This window comes from Motacilla alba, chromosome 24 (genome assembly GCF_015832195.1).
Source record: "Motacilla alba alba isolate MOTALB_02 chromosome 24, Motacilla_alba_V1.0_pri, whole genome shotgun sequence".
In the NCBI taxonomy this organism is placed as follows: Eukaryota; Metazoa; Chordata; class Aves; order Passeriformes; family Motacillidae; genus Motacilla; species Motacilla alba.
In genome coordinates, this window is record NC_052039.1 from 7,041,547 (window position 1) to 7,059,613 (window position 18,067).

The 18,067-nt window shown below is 58.9% G+C and overlaps 2 protein-coding genes across 9 annotated transcripts in view; one reads left to right on the forward strand and one right to left on the reverse strand.

Annotated features, from left to right (window-relative positions):
• ZBTB16 (zinc finger and BTB domain containing 16) overlaps positions 1–6,666 on the forward strand; it is a 55,386-nt gene extending 48,720 nt beyond the window's left edge. For all 6 annotated transcript variants that reach the window (XM_038161437.1, XM_038161439.1, XM_038161435.1 and 3 more), the window contains exons 5-7: positions 1,001–1,171; positions 3,311–3,478; positions 3,722–6,666. In XM_038161437.1, coding sequence (XP_038017365.1) covers positions 1,001–1,171; positions 3,311–3,478; positions 3,722–3,951 — 569 coding nt within the window. In that variant the 3' untranslated portion in view covers positions 3,952–6,666. The remainder of the gene's footprint in view (positions 1–1,000; positions 1,172–3,310; positions 3,479–3,721) is intronic.
• A 2,212-nt stretch (positions 6,667–8,878) lies between these two features.
• On the reverse strand, positions 8,879–12,267 carry HTR3A (5-hydroxytryptamine receptor 3A). Of its 3 annotated transcripts, XM_038161211.1 has the most exons (8): positions 12,133–12,267; positions 11,980–12,024; positions 11,555–11,664; positions 10,818–10,987; positions 10,434–10,594; positions 9,985–10,195; positions 9,619–9,852; positions 8,879–9,444 (listed from the first exon to the last, which is right to left on the reverse strand). In XM_038161211.1, the coding sequence occupies exons 1-8, from the start codon at positions 12,154–12,156 to the stop codon at positions 9,146–9,148; spliced, it is 1,254 nt and encodes a 417-aa protein (XP_038017139.1). In that variant the 5' UTR covers positions 12,157–12,267; the 3' UTR covers positions 8,879–9,145. The 3 variants fall into 3 exon arrangements, with proteins under 3 accessions (XP_038017139.1, XP_038017137.1, XP_038017138.1); XM_038161209.1 differs by having other exon boundaries at positions 11,555–12,257; XM_038161210.1 differs by lacking the exons at positions 11,980–12,024; positions 12,133–12,267 and having other exon boundaries at positions 10,818–11,690.
• Between the last annotated feature and the right edge of the window lie 5,800 nt (positions 12,268–18,067).

The window sequence follows — 18,067 nt, forward strand, 5'->3', positions numbered from 1 at the left end:
TGCCAGAGCAGGTGAGGGTGTGAAGCAGGATGCTCTCTGGGATGCCCGTTGCCCGTGGCTCCCAAGCTGGAGGTGTGGGTCTGCCCAGGAGCATCCTTCCCTGTCCCCTGCCTGCATGCCACGGGCAGTGCTGCTGCCCATCATGCCCCTGCCCCGTGGTCCTGGTGCTCTCCCTGGGGTTGGTTTTGGCAGCATGGCAAGCAGCCCCCTGCCCCTGCTGTTCCTGAAGGCTGCATGGATTTGTTGGTTACCTTGAACATCTTGTGCTGCTAATGAATTGCTAATACAATTTTCTAGCTAATTTTATTTCCATAGTCCTCACATTTTAATGTCTCCAAAAAGCGAGCATTTATTTGCTTAATCTCCCTGTGTAATACAATTTGCAGTGACTCACGGTTCTGAACAATCAGCTATGCATAAGCGAAAACAAACTGTTTAATGGCAGAGGTCTGAGATGTTTATGGACAGGCTATGAGCACCTGGGCTGGGGTTTTGTCCCTGTTGTGTTGCTGCAGCCAGGTTTGTACCCTAGAGCGATGGTGTGGAGCTTGGATCTGCCTTGGGGCTCGGGGCCACACAGCACAAGGGGTGGGCACGTCCCCCCCTCACATTCTGCCCCCTGCTCGCCATGAAGGGCAGCTTCATGGGGTGCTTCTTGGGGTCCCTTTTCCCCTGGGCATCACCAGGTCTGAGCTCAGCAGCTCTCAGAGGTGTGTGGGGATGCAGTGATCACCCAGCAGCTGCCTTGTGTTTGGGCATCCCTCGGCATCGCCAGGGCCTCCAGTGCAGTAAGAGCAATTTCTCCATTTCGGCTCTTCCTGTCAGAGGGCCGTGTCAGCAGGGTCAGGGTGGCCAGGGACTCCTACTGACACCCAAAGCCCTGCAGCTCTCGGGGTCCCTTCTGCTGCCCGGGCGTCCCTGCTGCCGTGTGGGAGTGGGGACCCCGCGCAGTGGGGTGACGGGCCGGGCAGTGCCTAAGCAGGGTCTCTCCCTCGCACAGGTACAGACATGGCCGTTTTCTGCCTGCTGTGCGGCAAGCGGTTCCAGACGCAGAGCGCCCTGCAGCAGCACATGGAGGTGCACGCCGGGGTGCGCAGCTACATCTGCAGCGAGTGCAACCGCACCTTCCCCAGCCACACCGCGCTCAAGAGGCACCTGCGCTCCCACACAGGTACGGGCACCGCCGGGGCATCGGGGCTGGGGCAGCGGGACACGCTGCTTCCCCACGCGGGGAAAGGAAACAGGGGCAAGAGAGGTGGCTTGTAGCAAAAAAGCGTGGAAGTGCCCGAAGTGGCCTGGATTTGAAAAACAAAACAGAAAAAAAAAAAAAAAAAAAAGCTGTGTGCAATAAGTTGATCTGGTCTGAGGTGGCACGTGACCTTCTTAGGGGGTGTGCGATCATACCCGCCTCATCAGCTTACGGCGGTAGATGCACATAATCAGCTGGTGCTCGGCCCTAATGGGATTAGGGCGACCTGCACTACGTGTAGCTGGTGCTGCCGTGGCCCCGCTGGGCAGGGCTTGGCTGCAGGATTGCTGAGCGGGAGAGCGCGGCTTGGCCGCCTTACGCCGTGTCCTCAGAGCGCCCGCGCCGTGTCCTCAGCTCCTCCGACGGCATCCCTGGGCAGCTCCGTGGTCCTGGCCACATCATCTGCACCATCATTTGGGGCCAGTCACAAAACACCCCTGGGAGAGCTGATTCCTGGGGCTGAGCAGGAGCGTGCAGGATCACAGCCAGTGCCACAGATCTTCACGGCTGCCTGGGTGGAGCGCTCCTCACCCATCCCTTGCCCACACAAGTGCGAGGCTCATGCGCCCTCCTTGACACCACTGCTGCTGCTGACAGGGAGCAAAATGTATCCTGAGGAGGGATGCCCCTTCTTTCTCTTGTCAGGCAGGGGGCATGCCCACAATCTCCAAAAGGGACGTAAAGGTTGGGGGTTGTGCGGGTGGTGTCACGGAGGGTCGCTCTGTCCAGCCTGGGGCTGGCAGCTGCCAGACCCACACGTGGGCTAGGGGTCCCGATGTGGGAAACGGGAATCCTGTGTCGATGATAAGCATGTTAATGCTGAGTGCTGGAGCTATTTATAGCCAGTAATCCGGTGACCTGGGCTGCGGGTCGGGCTGCGCGTGTCCCACCCCAACCTCTGCTGCTTTAGTAGCTCCCGGCTGTGAAAAAACACTGGGATCATCGGCGCTTTAGGAGCATTTAATCATGCCATGTGGGGCCGTCCTGCACAGCTGCAGGATGCTCCCTCTCGTCCCGGGGCCAGGGTGCTCCATGGGCTCAGGCTCCCCTGAAAAGTGGGCGGGTAGAAATGCTGGCTGCCTCTGGCTGAAAAATTGCTGTCTTTGACTGTAGGATCAAAAGCCAAAGTGGCAGTTTGGAGCTGGGCACGGGGAGGGGAAAGGCAGCCACAGCCCACAGGCAGCGCCTGCCTTGCCTTTGGAGGGGGGCTCGGAGCTGCATCCCGAGCAGCCTCCTCCCCCAGGTGCCCAGGCAGCAGCCGCGGGAGGGGCGAGGGGCCGCAGAACTGGGCTGCGGCAAATGGGGAGAGAGTAAAATATCATTTTAAAGAGGAAGCGAAAGCACAGGCATGTGAGTATATAACGAGAAGGACAATTTATGCCCAGGCACGAGTGCAGTTTGACACGGGGATAATGAAAAAACGTAGGTCATTGTGGATGACTTAAGCCTTCACAGCTGAAGAAAATGTATGAAATGCGGGGAACATTACACGCTTGGCAGCTCTGCACATCTGCAGCAGGACAAGTGAAATACAGTTCGCCATTCTTTACCATAAACTGTGCTTGTAGGATATGCGGCACAGAGAAATTGTAATTACAGTGACAAGACAAATCAGTAATATTTAAATATTCATGAACAAAGTCTCGGACGATCAATCTATCTTTATTGTCCTTGCCTTCGCGGCTGTAATAAATAAGTAGCTGGAGCCCTCACCTTTCCTTCAAATCATTCTGCCTTTGGTGCCAAACCAGAGTTCATTTATCAGCTGCCTGGTCTAGAGTGTGGGAGATGCCCAGGGCTGGGTCTGTGCTGGTGCTGCTGGGTGAAAAACCTGGAAATTGGTGGCAGGAGGGCTGCAGCACACTCCAGTCTCTCTGCCGTGCCGCAGACCCGAGCATCCCCTCTGTACGTGGAGGTCTGTGCAGGAAGGGACCAGCACCCTGCCCTGGGGACACCGGGACGCTCTGTCCCCAGGATGGCTGCCCGGGGTGAGAAGGCTGGGGAGCTGGTTTGGTGTGGCGCAGCACTCACGGCAGCCCTGACCCCGGCATGTGCTTGCAGGCGACCACCCCTACGAGTGCGAGTTCTGCGGCAGCTGCTTCCGGGACGAGAGCACGCTGAAGGGCCACAAGCGCATCCACACCGGTGAGAAGCCGTACGAGTGCAACGGCTGTGGCAAGAAGTTCAGCCTCAAGCACCAGCTGGAGACCCACTACCGAGTCCACACAGGTACATGCTGGGGTGTCTGTGGTGAGGCTGGCGAGGACAGAACGGTCCCCCCGCGGAAAGGCTGGCGCGTGGGCCAGGGTGGCAGCCAGGGATGACGAGCCCCCGGTGTGCTGGCATGTGGCTGTTGTGAGCAGGGGATCAATAGTCACATCGGTTCTGCTGTTCATTGCTTGCTCATCGATGCCGGGCGGTTGATTAGCACCTGGAGGCCCCGAGCCCCACTGACAGCCCTGTATCCCGCAGGTGAGAAGCCCTTCGAGTGCAAGCTGTGCCACCAGCGCTCCCGGGACTACTCGGCCATGATCAAACACCTTCGGACCCACAATGGCGCTTCCCCCTACCAGTGCACCATCTGCCTGGAGTACTGCCCCAGCCTCTCCGCCATGCAGAAGCACATGAAGGGCCACAAACCAGAGGAGATCCCCACTGACTGGCGGATAGAGAAGACCTATCTCTACCTCTGCTACGTCTAAGGGAGGAGGCAGAGGGGCAGCAGGGCCAAGTGGCAGATGACTGGGCAAAAAAATCCCACCAAACCCGCAGCATCCATGGCCTTGTTTGTTTTCAGTTCTCATTTGTTTCTTCTCGCCGGAAGGATCCTGCAGCTCATGCCGGACCGAGGGACGCGCCGGCCCCTTCTCCAGCCCCATCCACACTGCTGTCCCAGCTGCTCGTGCGCCTGCTGCCCTTTCACCCTTGCTGCAGGGCAGATTTCACCCTTTTCAACCCCCAGCCAGGCCCTCCGTCACCCTTGGCATTGGCCACTGGTGCTGCTGGGAAGAACATGTAGGAAAGAGGCACTTCCCTGAAAGTCTGTGTACAGCTAGTGCTCTGGGAAGGCTTTCATTCCTGGTGTCCTGTCCCTGCATAGACCCTGCCGTGGATGCCCTGCAGAGGTCCTGAGCTCCCATGTGGGGCTTGGGCCCCATTCTGGCAGGTTCTCATGCTCCCATGCTGCAGCATCGCAGCCAGGAGAGCACAGTGCCCTGTGAGCCACAAGTGCTTTGGTAGGAGTGTCCTGGGGGCATCCTGGCCAGAGGAGGGTGTCTGGGACAGGGAGCCAGCTGTGAGCCAGGCTGCCTCGAGGTGTTGCCTGGTGTCCAGGTGGGCTCAGGGGCACAGGAGGCTGCTGCTCTCCCCATGACCAAAGACCTCTCTATGCATTTCTCCCTCCTTCCCTGCCTTCCCGGGGCGAGGGTGAAGCCCCCCATGGGGAGATGCAGTTGGTTTGGTGTTGTGCAGTCAGTGCCAGTGTTGGAGCTGTTAGCGTGTGGCATCACTCCGAATGCAGGGATCCTCTTTTCTTCTGCTGATTTGGGGCACCTGGAAGGTGCCAAGCGTGGGGTTTTTTGCCCAGCCCTCAGCCGCAGGAGCCCACAAGTAAGGGGTGCCCCGTGGCAGGCGGCTTTGCTCGCCGCTTTTTTTGCTTTTTGTTTGGGTTTCTTTTTGAACTTTCTTTTGGAATATTTCCGCGTTTAGCACATTTTACTTGAAATTACCTCATTTTTTTGTGACCTCATGAGCTTTTATTGATTTGGGAGGGACAGGGGGTGGCATGGCTGGGGTGCACCAGCCACGTGCCCAGCATTGGTGGTGGAGAGGTGGTGGGGCACTGGTGTCCCTGCCAGCCTCCTGTTGTGCATTATCCTTACCAAAACTGGTATTTTTTGCCTGGCCCCGTGGGGCTGGGGGTGTTGGTTCTGAAGCTACCTCTTGTGTTCGTTTTTGTTGTGTTTCTCCTGCGCAGCCGCGGGCTTGGTGGTTCCATCCCACGGTTCTTTTTTTGTCGTTTTGCTGCGTTTGGGTGAAAAGGGGGGAAAAGGAGCTGGGGGGCGTGGGGTGGGACAGTGTCTGGACACAGTTTGGAGGGACACTGATGGCCCCTCTGGGTTTGGGGTGCCCTTCCCAGCTCTCCTGGCGCCAGGCAGGGATGCGGCTGCGGGAGCAGCGTCCTCCCTGGCGCCCCAGTCCGGCTTTGCGCGTGCCTCTGCGCGGGACCGTTGCTGCTCTGCGCAGGGGGGACACCGCTGCTGTACAATCCGGGATGTGACTGTGGAGAACGGCTCGTTTCGTTGTTGTGCCTAAGAAAAAAAACAGAAAAAATATTTAAAAAAAAAAAAAGAAAACAGTTCTTTCACACAGAAAGTTGCTGCAATTTCTGGCGTGTGCACGGCAGGTCCCCGTGGTGTCCTGGCGCTGCCAGACACGGGTGCCATGGTGCCGTGGAGCACGTGGCCGAGCTCATGTGGCTTTTTTTTTTTTTTTTTTGCTTTAACCTCCCCTTCCACCCCACCATCCCTCTCCCTCAGAGACACAGCCCCCACTGCGACAGCGTTGGGGTCAGCATTGGAGCGATGCTGCTGTATCCCGGGCGCGCGTCCCCGCGCTGTTGGCTGTGGCGCAGCCCCTGCCACCCCTCCATATATATATATGTAAGTATATATATGTGTATCATAGCAGTGAGGACCAAGCGCCGCACGGGGCCCCGTGGTCCCGGGCTCCCTCTCCCCTGGCTTGCTGTCAGTGTCGTGAGCGCCCGCCTGCCCGTCCCGTTGCTCTGTGTTGCCGCTCGTGGTTCGGGTCCGTCGCTGTCCTCGTTCCGTCTACCTCAGCACCTCTCTGAGCCCGGGCGCAGAAGGTGCCCAAGTTCCCCTTTGGTTTTCTCAGAGTATCTATCGGCTCCTATTTTTTGTACGACTTTTCCCGTCTCACCGTTCGCTCCCCTGCGGTTCTGCTTGCGAGTCCTCTTTCTGTCCTCTAGCCACAGATGCCGTTAGCTAAAAGTTTCCTGAAAAATAAAGAAAAAGAAAAAAAAAAAAACCAGTTGTGGTGTCTCCTAGTTGCAGCTCTCCGCATCTGCCTTCGTCCTGTGTAGATTCAGATGCATTTCTTTGTAAGACTTCAGTGTTTCTGACAGAGGAAAAAAAAAAAAAAAGACAAAAAAAAGAAAAAAAGAATATACTGCTGCAGGTTTTTTTCTCTCCATGTGTCACTAAGTGAAGTTCGTGCCTTCTATAGCAAAGAGAATATTTTTTACATCCTACTAACGGTAGATTTTTTTGTAGTGAACATTTTTTGTATTTTTATTTATAAGTCTCATAAGGAAAATAGCAATGTTCAGTTGTATACCTTGAATCTGCAGTTAGAAAACAAAAGAACAACCAATAAAGTTAATTCCGTTGTCTCAGCCTGCTGTCTCCCATTCCTGTGCCCATCAAGAGGAGGAGGAGGAGGAGTAGATGGAAGTGGAGGAAGGATGCATCCCACCAGCTTGGGGTGAGCCGTGGGGGTGCTCACAGTGGTGAGTTTGGGGGTGCCTGCTCTGAGGGGAAATTGAGGAGGTCCTGTCCCTGAACCCACCCCAGTGGGCAGGGGGGTCTCCCTGGCATGCCAGCGTCCCCGTGGGCAGGGAGCATCCGCAGCACGCTGCCTGTGCTGCTGCCGGCCCATGTGGCTCACCAGGGAGCAGAGCAAGTTTGCCTCAATGAAAGTGAACTCGTTCATTTAAACCTGCCTGCAGAGCCGTCCGGCCCCCCGCTGCGCTAATTATCCTGTAGTTCCCGACTGATTGCTGTACACTAAGCTTAAGCCCTCCTTTATTTATTTACTGACTACATTAACGGCAGCGCCTGCTCTCCTTTTGTGCCGTGGCAAACCGCACAGCCCCGCGCGCCGCCGCCGCGCCGAGCGCCTGCTGCCAGCACCACCCGGCCCTGCCTGTGCCCGACGCTGCCCGCCACGCCGCGATGCCATCAGACACTTCTCCAGCACGGCGGGAGTCACCAGGGGCACAGCATCGTTTAGCTTTGCCCGGGGATGGATGGCACGGGCCAGTGTCCTGCCCCAGCATTTCCCAGCAGGTTCGAGGGGCTGCGTGTCCATCCCGAGGTCCTGCTGGCGCTCCTGCCTCCCCAGGCCCCCCAGCACGGCCTCCCAGGAAGGCTTTGGGCCAGTGGTGGGGAACTGTGGTCCCGGTTCGGGCCAGCAGAGGTGGTCCTGCTGTGAGGAGCCTGCGGGCTGCAGCGCCCCACGAGAGGGGAGCAAAGCGCTCGGCCTGGCACAAAGGCGCTGCTACAATGAGGGAAATCGCGGCAGGACCGGGCCTTTGTGTGCGCGCTCGCACAGCAGCTGGGAGCGATTATGCTGCAACAATGTTCTGTTCCATCAACATTATGTCCTCATTAAACCTTTATTAGGAGATTAGATTCAGATTTATTGATTTTTTTTTTTTAAAGAGGAAAATCCAGGCTTCTCTCAGATGCCTGGAACTTTTTCCCACATGCAGCGCTTCCCAAAGTAGCAAGAGGGCAAGGGGAGAATCAATCTTTCCTCCAGGACAGGCAGCCTCTCCTTCCAGGGAAAAGGACTGCTGAGCTTCTTGAGGGGGTTAGGTTGGGTGCATCTTGGCTTCCTAGCACAGGGAGGACAAGGACCAAAACATTCAGTGGGATACAGCAGCATGGATGAGCGTCTTGCAGTGCAGCCTTGGGGACGCCAGGGTCACGGTGGGCAGGAGAGAGATGGCAAGGCTGGCTGAGGAGTCTTGCTGCCCAGTACCCTCGTCAAGCACATGGGCTGGGTGGCATCGCACAGCCGGGTCAATGGCCCCATTGGATTTGTCTGTTGGAGCGTTTGATGTTACACGAAGGCAGCTCATTCCAGAGGGTGTTAATTGCCCGCTGCACTGATCAGGTCTGTAGCACCATCGATCTCGGCAGGATCAATGGGCTGATTTAGTGTCTCACGAACTCTTTAACTGGACACCTCATCAATAGGCAGCCACTTACAGACCATCAGCGCATTAGCACGGCCGGCGCTGGCAGGAGCCCACTCCACCCGTCCTCAGCCCCGTCACTCAGAGGGAAGTTTTCCTGCAGGTGATGGCTCTGAGATGGTGAGTGGGAATCTTGCTCTGGGGCTGGTGCGTGTGAGGGCAGATGTATGAGAGCCAGGTGGCGTCAACCCACCTGTCCCCCATCACCCGCATAGCAGAGATGCTCCTAGGACATGGGACGGGCCCTCATGGCACCTGCAGCACTTTTCTCTTGGTCGTGTGCCTCTGTCCTTGCAGGGGCAGATGACAGCTGGGACCTGCTGCAGCTGTGATGGCCGTCCCCGCGCATCTCTCCCAGTACGCGTGCTCTCGGGGTCAGTCCCGTTGCCCTCCCGGTTTGGCGGCAGCCGGACGCGGGGTCTCTCGCACTTTGCTGACGCTGCTGAGCCAGGCACGGTGGGGATCTGCTGGGCAAGCACGCCCGGGGCCCGGGGCAGGGGTCAAAGGCAGCAGCGGGGGTGAGGGGTAGGGGAGCCGAGAACAGCGGGCCCCCTGGGGCGGTGGGGATCCCCCGGGGCAGGGGGGACCCCACCGATGCCGGGGGACCCCGGGTCGGGAGGCGGCGGGGCCGGGCGGCGGGGCTGCTGTCCGCGGTGCTGAAGCCGCGGCCGGGGCCGGGCCGGGCCGGAGGCGCTCCCGGGCTGGCAGGGGAAGCAGGGAGAGAGGTTCGGGCAGGGTCATGGAGTCCTGGGGGCTCCTGCTCAGCTCCGCCTTCCCGTTGCGGAGCTGAGGGACGTGAGGGATGCGCCCGACAGACACTGGCGAGCCCCAGAGCCAGGGGGAACCCGCCAGAGTGAGGTCCCCCATCTCCCATCCCTGACAACGGGCACTGCTCAGGCATCCCTCCACACCGACCAGAGGGTGCCCAGTGTGATGCTGTACGCCAGGACGGCTGCCAAGTACACCCGGAACAGCAGGACATCCAACACGTAGCCCACTTGCAGCCACTCCCGGGCGACGTCGCGGAATTCCTCCCGTTTTTCCAGGAGCTGGCGGATAGCCGTGGTCTCCCGCAGGACCTCCTGCAGTGCTGCTGAGCCCTCCGGCCGGCCGGCAAAGGCCAGTGCAGCCCTCGTGCCCCCCCCTGCCCCGCACTCCCGGGGCTCCTCACAGACATAGGGGGTCGGCTTGGCTGAGGGATCAAGAGAAGCAAACGTGAAAAAACCTGTTTAGACAGGGAACTGGGATTTGTGAGGGTGAACAGGGCACCCAGTTCACCATACAAAGAATGGCTATGTAGGTGTGGATGGCTACAGAGCACCCAGACTCCTTCAGCTCCCACAGGCCCTCTCTGTGCCACCCTTACCTGTGCTGTCATTGTTCTCCGCCTGCCTGGAGGTGTCCAAGCTTTGCGTCCTGCTTTGGCTGAATTTCTTCCTGTCCCGGACACAGAGCAGGATGGTGGCTCTTTCCAGCAGCAGGTGTTTCACCCACGTAGGGACCTGGGGCTGCAGGTCTTGCTGGTGCACCAGGCGCACAATCAGGATGGTCTCTGTCAGGCTGATGACGAGCAGTGCCATGCACACCACAAAGTAGATGCCTGCAGAGGCACCAGTGAGGTGAGTGACCTGCAAAGGCTCGTGCACAGGGCAAATCCTCCCCGCTCAGCCCTCAGGGCCCTGCGGCCTCTGCCCACGGCCGCCGTGGCAGCTGGACAGGAGAACCACTGTACCTATCAACGGGGTGCCGACGGCAGTAGCTGGCAGTGTGTCGGACACAATAATGAGGAAAACCGAGTAGCCCAGCAGGAGAGTGATCTTGAACGAGACCCTCTCACCACTGTGGGGAGGGAGGTAGAAGCCCACAATGTCCATAACCATCAGGAAGATGCTGGGGAGCAGCAGGCTGACGGTGTAGAAGAGGGGGCGTCTCCGGATGACCACCTGCAGGACAGAGACAGAAAAGGCTCTGAGGGGTCGAAATGAGGCCTTCAGCTGGTGTGGCTCTTCGCCAAGGCGGGTGAGGATGGTGGGGGGCATTAAGGTGGGGCAGAGGAAGGGCTCACTAGCAGGAGCCCCCCACCTGCGGGCCGGAGCTGCGGCACAGAGCAGCGACAGGGATGGGGCAGGTCCCTTCCCTTGCGCCACATCCCCGAGAAACGCGGTGGCCAAAGGCTCTTACATAGAACTTCATCTCAGCGTAGCTGTCACTGCTCTTGACACTGAACTCCTGGAAGTGGCTGAGGACGTAGAGCAGCTCCCACTCGCCCTGGTTCATGAAGACACTTTGGTCGAACTTGACGAGCTCCGGCTGCCGCCACAGCGAGAGGTTGATATCGCGAACTGGGGGGGGCGGAGGAGAGGTGAGAACTGGGGGTACCCCGCCCAAGCCGCCGGCAGCTGCCGGCGCCTCCCCGGCGGGCTGCGCGCCTGCCCGCGCTCCCTGCGCTTCCCCGATCCGCTGGGGCCATCTAGAGGGACGCGCTGCCTTCTGCACGGAGCTCCGGCCGGCGCAGCCCCTGCCCGCTCCCCCGAGACCCCCGGCCCTGCGCGGCCCCGCACTCACTGTGGTGCAGCCAGCTGGTGAAGGTCAGGGAGCAGTTCTGGACGTCGAAGGGGAAGTTGTAGATGTCCAGGCTGCAGGCAGTCATCACCTGGATGGGCTTGAGGTTCTGCACCTCCCCGTGATGGCTGACGTAAACGTAGGGGACGTGTGGGGACTTTCCAACATCCACACTAAGGGACACGAGGGACAGAGGTGTGGGCTGGAGAGCACTCTGGGCAGGGCTTCCTTCTGCCAAGCGGCATTTCAGGGGGGAACTGCCCAAGAGCCAGGGATTTGCCCCCCCCTGTTCTGCGTTTTTGGTAATACCCTTGCAGGCATTTCTGCCTCCCAGCACCTCTGCACTGCCCAGACTGCTGCCTCCTCCCAGCCCGAGGAGTCCCAGAGCCCTCAGGAGGCACTGGGAGCACCTCAAATCCCCACGGGGTGGGAAGGACCCCAGATAGCTCCATGGGAAGGGCCAGCAGCTCTGCAGCTGCCCTGGCATTGTACTGTCTTCACAAAGCTTTTCTCCTGATATCTGGATCTCACCCCCAGCACAGTGAGGGTAATTACCAATGGCTGTGGTTAGCCAGCGTTGGAAATGGCCCAAGTGCAGAGCCAATCCCCATCTGCAGCTCCCCGATGTGGGGAGGCTGCCAGCTCCGTGCCAGGCATACAAAGCGTGGGACAGTACGTGCCCGTGGTGGGTGAGGAGTTCCAGTCCCAGCCCACCTCCCTCGGCCTTTGGCTGCACTCACAACTCATTGATGAGGATGTCAGGCACCCAGATGCTCTCGACAGGGAGGGAGATCTCCGTCAGGTTGTCGAAGCGAGCTGGGTCCCACTTGAGGAACTCATCTGTCCAGTGCTGGGGACAATGGAGAGGGGACCTGGTGGGTGAGGCCCTTCCCCTCCGGCAGCACACAGACCCCAGGCTAGCACCAGGCAAGCTTCCCACCCGTGGGAGGGAGGGAAGAATAATCCTTCGACAGTGCAAGCCAGGGAGCATGAAAGCTGAGCCTTGAGGTTCATGTGCTACAGAGGTCTCGCCAGCCCCCAGGATGGGTTCCCCCCCTGCTCTCCTGCAGGACTGCACACTTCTCTCACAGGAAAACACGGGGTTTGGGGGTGCTGGACCCCGAGGGGGGCCACAGGGAAGGGGCGAGGTGTCGTGGCTACTCACCTGCCTGTACCAGATGTAGGTGGTCAGCACCTGGTCCTTCTCATCCTGCGAAGACGGGAGCGGTGTCGGGGCGGGGCAGGGCACGCCCAGAGGATGCTGCGCGCCAGGTACCGCTCCCCTCCCTGCGGCCAGGAACGGGAGCAGAGGACTCACCACGCTGAGGATGGCATAGACCATGAGGTCGATGGCCACGTTGGTGGTCGTCCGCCAGTCCCGCACAGGCCGGGTGCCCTTCTGGTAGCGGGCCAGGAGGTGGTGGGCCAGGCGGCGCAGGGCGGGCTCGGAGGGCTCCGGCGTCCCGCCCCCGCGCTGGGTACCTGCTCGGCAGAGGGAGAAAGGGAGGAGCGAGGGAGGCTGCTCCCCCTGGGGTGTGCCACGGGCCAAGGGGTGCTGCCAGCTGCCTGCCCTCACTTACCCGTTGGGGTTTCCCATCCAACTTAAATATGAGCACCCTGGTGGGAAACGAGCCTGGACACCAGAACCATCACCTCATATGATGCTGATATGCTGTGCCGTGCAGGTCGTCAGCGCTGTGACCTTTCCCAGCCTCAGAGGGCGCCGCTGCCAGCCCTCACCTCTCTGGACCAGCGCCAGGACACGGCAGCAGGGAACCGCGAGGGACACGCTGCCCCCGGGAAAGTTTCATGCCATTCGCTCCCTCCAGGGGCAGTTCTTTGCTCAGCAGGTGAGAGCGGTGAGGGTTAGAGATTAAGCAGGATGCTAAATTCATTTATTAGGCATCTTGGTGTTTGTTTCCTGTGCAAACAGTCCCTCCACTGGTGCCAGCAGCATCAAGCGGGGGCAGATTGTTTTCAGCACCATGTCCTCACTGCCAGGCACCTGGAAGGCCACGGCTGGGCCAGAGCAGCAGGGCTACACTTGTGCCTGTGCTCCGTAGCACACCCAGCCCCAGAGGCCAATTCCAGCATAACGGAAGAGACTAATTGGAATAGATCTATGGGAACGTGGGAAAAGCTACTGGGAGGGAATTTCAATCTCTATTTTAAGCTAAAAGAAAAGACAAAGCAACAGCCTCAGCCCCTCTGAGATTGCCCTTGAGTGGTAGTACTGGGGACCCAGCCGGGTGCATGATGCTCACCCAGGCAGGCATGAAGCAACAGGGGCAGCGAGATGGGGGAGAGGCAGCAATTAGGGTGAGGGGAGGAAATACAGCTGCTGCCATCACCACAGCACGGGCCAAGTGACCTTCCCTGCTGCAGCTGGTGGCAGCTGGCTCGCGCCTGCACTCCTCCTCGCACCACCCTCTCCTCACATCCACACCACCCACATCTGCATCAGGGTGCTTTGGCAGCAGGGAAATGGCTTTGCAGAGGGAGGACTGGGCTGGGTTCACCTCAGATGCTCTTTGCCTCTGCTCCAGACACCATGCTGGTCTGCCCAGCCCAAATCTGCGCCAGGGTTGTGCCAGCAACTCACCTGGTGCAACTTGGCACAACCTTGGCACAGCCCTAACACATGGGATCTGTGTGCACAGCCCTTCCTGCCCCCGGCCAGCATTGCCAGGGTGACTCTATCCCTGCTCCCACTCCTTTTCTGCCACCTTGGATGCGCTAACAGTGGGAGAAGGCTTGGGAGTTGGGTGACAGGAGCCACATGACCTATCCAGAGATTTGAGTCCATAGCCTGCTGAACACTTTCAGCTGGGCTGGTGCAAAACAGCTCCAGGATTTTTGTGCTATTTCCCAGGAGCATTAGATGAGAAAATAATAATGGAATAACAAGGAAATATGCTGGCTGTCAATTTTGCACTGCGCAGGGCTGCAATTACAAACTATAGGCACAGCATCGTGCCCAAAACCCAGCTCTAGGTTATGAAGGGGGACTAAACATCGCATTGGAGAGAGCCCTCCATCAGGCAGGGGCTCAGGCAGCCTCTCTCAGGCAGTGGAGTGCAGGCAGGAGACCCCCATGTCTCTCTCTGTCCTCAGGGCTGGTTTTCGGCACAGCTCCAGAGTACCTCCAGACCCCGCAGAGCAGAGCCGGCTTCCGAGGCTGCGTCGCCTTGCTGCCAGTGTCACCCAGGCAGGATGCTCCTCCAGGCTCTGCCCCAGAGCCCTCCCATGCTCCAGCCTGTCCCAGGTACGTCGCTTCCCAGTAGCAGGAGGTTTCCCTGGGGAGCAGCCTTTGCCTGACACTCAGCACGGCTCGGGCTCAGGCTCTGGGAAGGTGCTCGGGCTCTGGGAAGGTGCTCGGGCTCTGGGAAGGTGCTCGGGCTCTGGGAAGATGCTCAGGCTCTGGGAAGGTGCTGCTCCGTGCAGGAGCGCCCCGCTCCGCCCCAGCTCCCCTGCCCTGCCCGCGGCTCCCTCGCCTTACCTGGGCTCTGCAGCGTCGCGGCCAGAGGCAGCAGGGCCAGGAGCGCCCCGAGAGCCGCGGGCACCATGGATCCGCCGGCTGCACCGCCCGCTCGGCGGAGGACTGAGCGGAGCAGGGAGGCGGGCGGCACTCGTGCGGCTTTCCCCCCGCCGTGGGGTTTTTGAGAACGCCCAATTAATCTCGCGATCAGCCTCTCCCGCTGCATCAAGTTTCAGTCTGGGAGGATGCGAGTGGGGCCCACCCCCGCCCAGCTTCAAAAGAGCTTCCTCATCTTCTGCCCAGGTGCCTGCTCGTGGCAAAGCGGGTTTCGGGGTACGAGCACCCTGTGCAGTGGGGAGAGAGGGCACTGTAGGTGCCAGGGCTGAGCCAGGAGGTGCTCAGCAGTTGGAAAGAGGGGGAAACCTTCTGAGGGGCAGGGGAGGGGAGCCTGCCCAGGGATATGCCACTGACACAGGGCGGGTGTCCACCAGCAGGGGAGAGGGGAGCTCTGGATGAAGCGGGCTCCCCTCACACCCTGCAGCAGGAGGGTCTGTCCCACTGGCGGGGCTCTGACAGTCGCAGGTGGGGGCAGCATGTGCAGCCAGCCCTTGGCACCCCTGCCTGGGGCAGCAGCTTTCCCCCAACCCCTCTGACCTGCACCTACACTGGAGTCCGTTTTCACCGCAGAAATTTGCATTTGTTGTAAATTCAGCAAAGTTCTTCCTACTGTTTTCAGTTTCCCAAAATATTTAATGCCTTGGGGCAAACAAGACTGGAAGCAAAGCCTGGTCAGGTATTACTGAGTCAAAAGGCCCTCGGTGTCCACCCGAGGGTGCCGTGCTCAGGTTGTGCATCCATCCCTCCATGTCACAGCATCAGAGCCTTGGGCTGGGCAGTGTCCCTCTGCCTGGCAGGGGAGCTTCCCCTCGACCCCAAGCCTCTATAATCTTCTCTATTCCCGTATGTCTACACTGTGCTTGTGTGTGTTGCAGGTGCCTATGCCCCCACGAAGCTGCCAGCTGCTGGAAATCCTGGGGAAGCGGCGGCCAGGGACCAAAGCCTGCGGCAGTGGCGTAGAGCAAATTGCATCAGATGCCGGCATGGAGTCACTTAAACGAGATAAGAATTAGTGCGGGGCCCTGATGAACTCCCCGTTGGCTGCCAACAGCGGTGTCAGGGAGAGAGCGAGAGCAGAGCTGGGGCTAATTTGATTTCTCGGCTCCGTTAGTGGCTGGCAAGTCACCTCCCAGGGAGCGCCAGCAGCTCATAGCGCTCTCCCCTTATTGAATCTGGGTAATGGAAATCACGGGCAGCGCCACCACGGTGCTGGGGACCGTGCCCTGCTCTGCCCCCTCTCCTGCAGCCTCCTGCGTCTGCAGCCGGCAGCATGAGGCCAAGGGGGCTTGGGCTGCTCCAGTGGAGCCTCTGCTGCAGCATCATTAACTCTGAATTTTCTCCCTCGGGTTTTACATCTTCATCTTAAAGAGATTTTAATGTAGTTCCTATCAGCCCTCCTGTTACTGGATATCTAATTAGCGTGATCTACTGTGGGCTCGCGTTACGCGCGCGGGGCTCTTGCGGGACGCTCTGTGGGACGGCTGATATCAATCGGCAGCGCCCAGATCGGATTTACCTTCCGAAATAGCATAATGGGATTTTATTAGCCCTGTAATCTGCTGCATGGCAATTGCTTTTCCGGGAATCGAAGCGCTCAGCGCCTGGGGCTTCCCACAGCTCAGCCCCGCGTCCCGTCCAGGCTCCGCTGCAGCCAGGCACGGCAGCACCCTGCCCGGGGATGGATGGATGGGCACTCGGGCCTCTCTCCTGGAGCAGGCTCCCTGGCTGGGCAAGCAGGTATTTCGCCCAGAGCAGCAGTCTCAGAGGCTGGGGGGAGCACAGGGGCACGAGCACAAGATCCCCAACGTGTGATGGCACGAGTGATGCTCTGCATTGCCTCCTCACCCCAACCTGACCTCATCCCAAGTGCTGGGTGCGCAGCATTACGCACTATGGTCCTTTGGCAGCTCCCACCCCATGGAATGTGCTGGGGGCTGTGGAGCTGTGGCAGGAGCGTGCTGGGCTCTGTGCAGGATGGGGTGCCGTAGCCAGGCTGGGGACCACAGTGGGAGCAGGGAGGGAGGCCTCAGTTGTGGCGCTTGCTGGTGCGGAGCGGGCAGCAGAGGGAAGCAGCTCTCCTCCAGGCTGCCAGTGCTCGCCTTTCAGAGCGCGTTTGGAGCGTCAAAAACAATAAAGCATCAGCAAGGAGCCCTGGCAGCACAGCTGCCTGATGGCCCCGGCCCCATCACGCGCCCGAGGCCGCCCATTAGGGAGCCTCACGCTCCCCGAATTGCATGTCTGCTATGATTTAACGCTGCGAGACATGAAATAAACACCGCAGGCAGGCAGGGCTGCCGGCACGGCATGGCCGGGCCCACAGCAGCCCCCGCTCCCACGGGGCCCTGCTCCCGGGGCAGTGGTCCCCCGGGGGGCTTGGGCTTGCTGGCATGCCTGGGTCACTCCAGAGGGCCAGGGGGACACACAGGATCTCTCCTCTGGCACTCACCTTGGGCAGCTCCAAGACCGAAGCACAGACCAAATACCATGAACAGCTGCTAGTGTGGTGCCCATGGCTAATTTAATTTCATTTAGGGACCCTGGTGGCTTTGTCCCATGGGTGCAAACTGCATGGCCCTTGGAGAAGCCAAAAACTGCCCATTCCAGCTACCAAGCCCATCCTCACCCCAGTGAAGGAGCCCAGTGCTTTTAAACCCCCCAGAGAAAGGATGGGAGCGCTTTGCTTTCAAGTCCTCTCTTTCATTAGACACCCTTCAGGCGTTTGCAATATTCTGCCACTGTTTCATTACCACTAAAGGCAGGTAATAATAAGCACAGGAAGGTATTTGGAGCCCATTGCTGTTAATGAAGAGCTGGCTGATGCTGAGTGGGACGGCAGCTATGCCTCACAGGCTGAGCCCAGTCTCAGGACGTGGAAGGAGAGGGCATGTCTGCAGCTTGCTCTGCCTGACAGTGTACAACCTCCCCCTAGTAAATTATCTTGCATGTAACAGTGCTGTGACTGCACTTAATGCTGCAAACAAATTGTTCCACACCATAGTTAATTATCGCAGCATTAATCAGGCTGCTAAACATTAAACACAGCCTGGACAAACCTGGAGCTACAAATACGGGTCTGAGTTTATCTTTGTGACAGGGACATTCAGAATTTTTATGGTTAATAGTTTTTTTAAGGTAGGAAAATCCTGGGAATCCTTTCCTCAGCAATGAGGTTTGGGTAGAGCACCATTCCCTCCGAGGTGCACGAGGGTCCCAGAGTGAAAATCACCGTGCCCAGCACGATCTCCCTATCTCTCACTATTAATAGCCTGGCAGGCTCCCAAAATTAGTGGAATTTCTCACTTTGTTGCATTTAAGGATCACTGGTTGTCTTGTTTACTTTGCCCATCAGGGAAATTGGCGAACAGCAGCTTCTTCAGTTTTTCCTTATCTACACTGCTCTCTCCTCCCTCTTGCCTCCCGAATTCCTCATCTGGAGCATCTGTGAGAACCAGGAAACCCAGACAATCCCAGAACAGCCCACACGGAGGTCCCACACCCTCCCAAAACAAAAGGCAAGGGACGGTCTGTGGCTGCTCAGGACAAATCCAAGTGTGGGAGATGCCCACCCAGCTGGGAAAGGGCATTTTCAAGGGAGAATTGGCAACTGGGGTATGGCAGTGTCACTGTCTGACCCTACTGTCCCCTTCCTCGTGCAGTG

Bases quoted from the DNA above. Each gene is read 5' to 3' on its own strand.
- HTR3A (XM_038161209.1), bottom strand. From the start codon at position 12,156: ATGGTCTATGCCATCCTCAGCGTGGTGAGTCCTCTGCTCCCGTTCCTG. The intron at 10,595-10,817 runs GTGAGTGCGGGG...CGCCCCCCCCAG, and splicing joins CACCAGCTGGCTGCACCACA to TTCGCGATATCAACCTCTCG. The intron at 10,196-10,433 runs GTAAGAGCCTTT...TCTGTCCTGCAG, and splicing joins ACGCTGAGATGAAGTTCTAT to GTGGTCATCCGGAGACGCCC.